Below are 5526 nucleotides of genomic sequence, written 5' to 3'. Positions count from 1 at the left end.
TTAAAGAAAGGTAATTGATGTAAAGAGTTGTCTCCCCTGTTCACTAGCTCCAGCGAAAACCCGTTTGATTTATATATGGAAACTGTAACATCAACTCATTCATTGTTATAATGCAAGTAGTTGAGTATTCCGGTATCATATAGATACTTGTACTGCTTTAGATTACAGCTGCAGTTCATCCTCTGTTATAAATGGATATATCAATGTTAGCAGGTCGTCGAACACGAGATCTAGCTCTCTCAGTATACACACACACATACATATATACATACACGACGGGCTTCTTTCAATTTCGGTGTTTGGTCAGCCGGAGGCTATAGTAGAAGACACTTGCACAAGTATGTTGGATTGTTTACATCCCCATAGTGTAGCCGTTTGGCAAAAGAGATCGATAGAATAAGTAGCAGACTTTAAAGAAACTACATATGTCCTGGAGTCGATTTCTTTGACCCAAACCCCTTCAAGATGCTGCTCCAGCATGACCACCAACAGTCTATTTTAATTCTCTGCCATTCCACAATGATCTCAACCCATGCCATTTCCTTTATACACGTATCCCTTCTTTAATCCACTGAGCCTCTTTTCCCAATGCCTTGTGAACCCTTTTGATACCAACCTGCCTGAAATTGCCCCATTGGTTTTATGCTAACACTTTCCAAGTAAAACCCTTCAATCAAGATTTCATGTGAATCTGTATTTGAAACACCTGCTGAATCATTCTCCCAAATACACAAACACACACCTGTATAGAAAATGACAAGACAATCAATTCACTGAAACATTTATTCATACAAAGCCAGTCTATTTCTTCTTAGATTCCTCTTCAGCTGCCAATCTCTCGGCTATCTTCTGTCTTCGGCCAAACATACGTTTGTCAATGCGGGCAATCTTGATTGTGTGGTGAGCCTTGAATCTCCTCATGTCTTTGGTGAGCACCTGTGGTTTGTCCTTCCTCACCTTGTTCACAATTGGCATCAGTTTGCCCTTCAATTGGGTGGCCAACTTGATCTCTTCAGACTGCAGATGAAACAAGAGAGAGAAATTAGAAAAACGATTAATTGGTTAGTTGACTAATAAGAAAGAAATGATACTTAACCGGTGTGTGTGTCATTATTGGGATAGGATTAAAAAAACGAGTTAACTTTTAACCCCTTAGCATTTAAACTGGCCATGTCCTGCCAAAATGTTAACCAGCCCTTACATCTATCCTACAATATCACTGTTACTTGATTCTCCTGTATTTTCTTTTGTCAAAGCCAGGAACTTTTCCAGCACCACCTTATACATCATCGAAATCCCCAAACCATGTGAATAAATATTAGATTTGGCAAAGCAAGCTAAATAAGGATTAGGTCCCAAGGTGACACTTATAATTTTCCATTCAGCATGACACCCAGAAAGTCCCGCAAGCCACTGGCCATTCGTGAATGATCTAATTGCTCAATCTGCTAGAAACAGCAACCAAACCACACTTTCCCATGGAGATGAAACATTGCACACAGTCTTAGGTATAGAAATAAATGATCACAGCTGGGCCGGGTGATGAAATGCTTGTTTGCTCAAGGTTAACCCAAACCTTAATCAGAAAGATTACCCACCCTCATCTAAAGTTGCTATGATGACCAATATCCTCAGATAAATAATGGGTGTTTGTTTGTCCATCTCGGAAGATCAGAGGGGTACATGATTTATCATCATAGGATCAGTCAATGAAACCAAACCAAAACAACCAATGAAATACCATTTTCAACATACCCCAGCATGGCCACTGCCCAATGACTGAAACAAGTAATAACATCAGCCTGACAGTCCCCAGATGCACAAGAGGCAAGTGCCCCTTTTTCCCACCCCCAAACCATGAACGTACAAATCCCACCCCAAACCATTGATGACCGATTGCTTCAGAGACCAAAGTCTGCACAGAAAGAGATTAGTAGACCACTCATCTTGAGCAAGAGATTTAGCCCCACCTCAGAGCAGCTGTGCTGACCAATATCCTCAGATAAATAATGGGTGTTTGTTTGTCCATCTTGGAAGGTCAGAGGGGTACATGATTTATCATCATAGGATCAAGAAACAGCACAACATAACACCAGAAATCCCTCCCCAAACACACCGAGACTGTATATCACATCATACAACAATAAATCCACCTCGTATTACAATAGAGATTGCTTTTAACCACCCTGGGGTAAAATAACTGTGATGACCAAAATCCTCAGATAAATGGGTGTTTGTTTGTCCATCTTGGAAGGTCAGAGTGGTACATGAATTATCATCACTGGATCAGTCAACAACATGTTACCATATCGTGTGTGTGTGTGTGTGTGCTTTTGGCGCAAATGTGGCTGTGTGGTAACAAGTTTGCTTCCCAAACACATGGTCCCAGGTTCAGTCCCACTGCGCGACACCTTGGGTTACTGTCTTACTCTCAGGCCAACAAAAAAGCATTGAGTCGATTTGGTAGACAAACAGGAATAAGCCTGCCCTGTGTGAGTGTGTATACACACATTTGTGTGCAGGTGTCTTGTGTTTACGTCCCTGTAATTTAGTGGTTCGGCAAAATAAACTGATAGGATAAGTACCAAGCTTAACAAAAATAAGTCCCCGAGTAAATTTGATCGACTAAAACCTTTCAAGGCAGTGCCCCAGCATGGCCGCAGTCAAATGACCACTGACCATACCTGACCTCTCACACCTACCCTACAATGTCATTCTAAGAATATACAAACACATCATTGAAATCTTCAAGCTATAAGCTCATACATTGTTAATTCAAAACAATGGGAATAAATAAGCATTACATTCGACAGAGACACCCGAGTGCTAAAGGGTCAAGGGATCATTTGGAAGTATCAAAAAAAGCTGTGCTGGCCAAAATCCTCAGATAAATGGGTGTTTGTTTGTCCATCTGGGAAAGTCAGAGGGGTACATGATTTATCATCACTGGATCAGTCAACAACACGTTATCAATATGTGGATACACATATATTTCAAACCAGACATAAGCAACCTATGGCCTGCAAGATTTTCTGAATGGCATGTCTAACGAAAAATCACATGGAAATTTTTCAGCAGTGGGGACCACCGCATAAGGAGTGGCCCATTTACAAAAAAAAAAAAAAGTTTGGTATGATGAATTAATCTTGCATCATCTCATAGCTTAGACATTTTGATGATGTGATTATATTGAGAATGACATTGTGGGGAAAGAGGATCTGACCAGCTTGAACACAAAAACAAGGAATATTCAGGACTGATGTACATCCTAATGAGCTAAACTTGTCACTATAGATGTGTGTGTGTGTGTGTGTATACATATATCTATATACACTCACACACACATATACATGCCAGGTCCGCCTGACTGGCTCCTGTGCCGGCAGTACGTAAAACATCACCATCCAGCTGTAGAAACACTGCCAGATCAGATTGGAACCTGGTGCAGCCACTGGCTCTCCAGACCACAGTCAAACCGTCCAACCCATGCCAGCATGGAAAAGAATGTTAAACGATGATATATATATACATACACACACACGCACACACTCATGTCTAGTTCAAATTATTCTGTCAAATGTAATTGCTTATTTATTTACATTGCTTTTAAATATGACCTTACCAAGAAACAGATGAAGGCCTGTGACAGGAAGGGCATCCTTCCAGCCAGAGAAATATCTACCTCAACAAATGCTATCCGAACCATGTAAAAGTGGATATTAAATGATGATGATGGTGGATGCAATTAAATAGCTGTGCTGACCAAAATCCTCAGATAAATGGGTGTTTGTTTGTCCATCTTGGAAGGTCAGAGTGGTACATGAATTATCATCACTGGATCAGTCAACAACATATTTAGCTATACTTTAATCCTTTAGCATTCAGCTTCCTCTGTCAAATGTAATTCTTATCTATTCCCATCGTTCTGAATTAATCATGCATTATCTCAGGGGGCTTCAACATTATGATGCGATTGTGTATATTTTTAGCATGACATTGCGAAGTAAATGTGAGAGGTCAAATTGGGTCGGATATTGCTAGAGGATTAAGCGAACAGGGATGTCATTAAGTGAAACCCCAGCTATGATGGACGAACAAAGGCCATATTAACACAGATAGCTTATACTGTAGTTCAATGTTTAGGCTGTGCTTGACCAGAGTCTGAACAAAATGCCCATTAGGTATATTACACCAGCAAACTTAAGCTACACCACACAGATTCTATAATGAAAAGAAAGAAAGAACCAAAGCCATATTCACCGAAGAATCTTTCTTGCCAGGTTTGCTCATCTTCCTGGGGAACAGAATCAATCTGGATTTATATTCCTTCAGTCTCTGGGCGTTAGCTTGGAGCTCCTCAGCAGACATGCTGCGTCTTCTGTAATCAACAGCAATTCCAATTGTTGGGGCTTCCCTCTTGCTGATGCCAGCTTTCTACAAACACAGAGAAATAAAAAAAAAAAACAACAAAACTAGGATTACGTATGTGGAGGAGAGAGAGAGAGAGAGAACCAACACCAATGAGAAGTATTGTAATGCTGGGGTAATTCGGAGGAGAATCACAGATCTTTAAGAAAAAAAGAAATCAACTTCAAACTGACTTACCCTCAACTCTTCAATAGTGAAACCACGTCCAGCACGGACACGCATGTTGTATTTGATGGAAGGACATGTAACGATTGGCCGAAGGGGGCCAGCGGCTGGTCTGGGAGCTACTTTCCTCGCTTTTATCATCCTCTTCCTTGCTCGGCGTTTTTTGCGCATTGGCTGGTCAAACCAGGTTCGGACATAGCGCTGCCAGTCCTTGTGAAAATGGCCATTTGGCACCGTTTGGTTTCCAAGACGTGCCATAGTGATAACTGAAACAATAATAAAAATGGCTTTAAATTTGGGGCCAAAAGGGTCAAGTCAATTGCATCAACCGGTACCTATTTTAACTGACCCTGAAAGGCAGCCAACCACAGCACAAAGACAGACGACTTTGCCTTTCAGGGTAGACAGAGTAACACTCGAGGATGGGGGGTGGGGTCGATGAAATTGACTTACACCATCCTCCGAAATTGCTGGCTTTGTGGTTCCGGTGCGCGCACTCGCGCTAGCTAGTCGTGACTAGTCGATCCTAGTATCAGTTCATGAGGGACATTACAAGTAATTATCTTTTGCGTAACCCCTACCAATTTGGTGGACTTGGGCAGATCGTAGAAATAGATGAATCTTATGATGTGCAAATACAATGGAGGATGGGATAGAGGGGGATAAAAATAGGTTTATAGTCTTTGTACCTGACTGTTCTTCTGAAACTCTTCTACCATTTATTAAAGAATTTATCAAACCAGGGACGAGTATATGTTCTGATTGTTGGAGTGCGTCCTACAATGGGATTACTGAAATAGATGCGACACCAAAATACACCCTGGAAGGACGTAAAACGACGTTTTAAGAGTAAGATAGGGAAGATTAAAAAAAAAAAATTATTTACTGTTTTATTTACTTTTACATTATTTTGCGCATACGCGCATCGGGACC

The 5526-nt window shown here is 41.0% G+C and overlaps 1 protein-coding gene and 1 non-coding gene across 2 annotated transcripts in view; both read right to left on the bottom strand.

The window, feature by feature from the left end:
- Positions 1-769: 769 nt before the first annotated feature.
- Positions 770-5526, bottom strand: part of LOC106867793 (60S ribosomal protein L13) — a 6385-nt gene continuing 1628 nt past the window's right edge. Inside the window, exons 2-4 of the mRNA XM_014912785.2 lie at positions 4606-4859; positions 4261-4434; positions 770-1017 (exon numbers count right to left, since the gene is read on the bottom strand). Coding sequence (XP_014768271.1) covers positions 802-1017; positions 4261-4434; positions 4606-4851 — 636 coding nt within the window. The 5' untranslated portion in view covers positions 4852-4859 and the 3' untranslated portion in view covers positions 770-801. The remainder of the gene's footprint in view (positions 1018-4260; positions 4435-4605; positions 4860-5526) is intronic.
- LOC128251020 (small nucleolar RNA Z221/R21b) lies at positions 1628-1703 on the bottom strand. Its single transcript, XR_008266929.1, has one exon. It is a non-coding gene; the product is annotated as a small nucleolar RNA Z221/R21b (small nucleolar RNA).

Source organism: Octopus bimaculoides, chromosome 27 (assembly GCF_001194135.2).
Source record: "Octopus bimaculoides isolate UCB-OBI-ISO-001 chromosome 27, ASM119413v2, whole genome shotgun sequence".
Taxonomy (NCBI): Eukaryota; Metazoa; Mollusca; class Cephalopoda; order Octopoda; family Octopodidae; genus Octopus; species Octopus bimaculoides.
The sequence above is the reverse complement of the archived record's forward strand: the minus strand, read 5'-3'. Positions and strand labels throughout refer to the sequence as shown.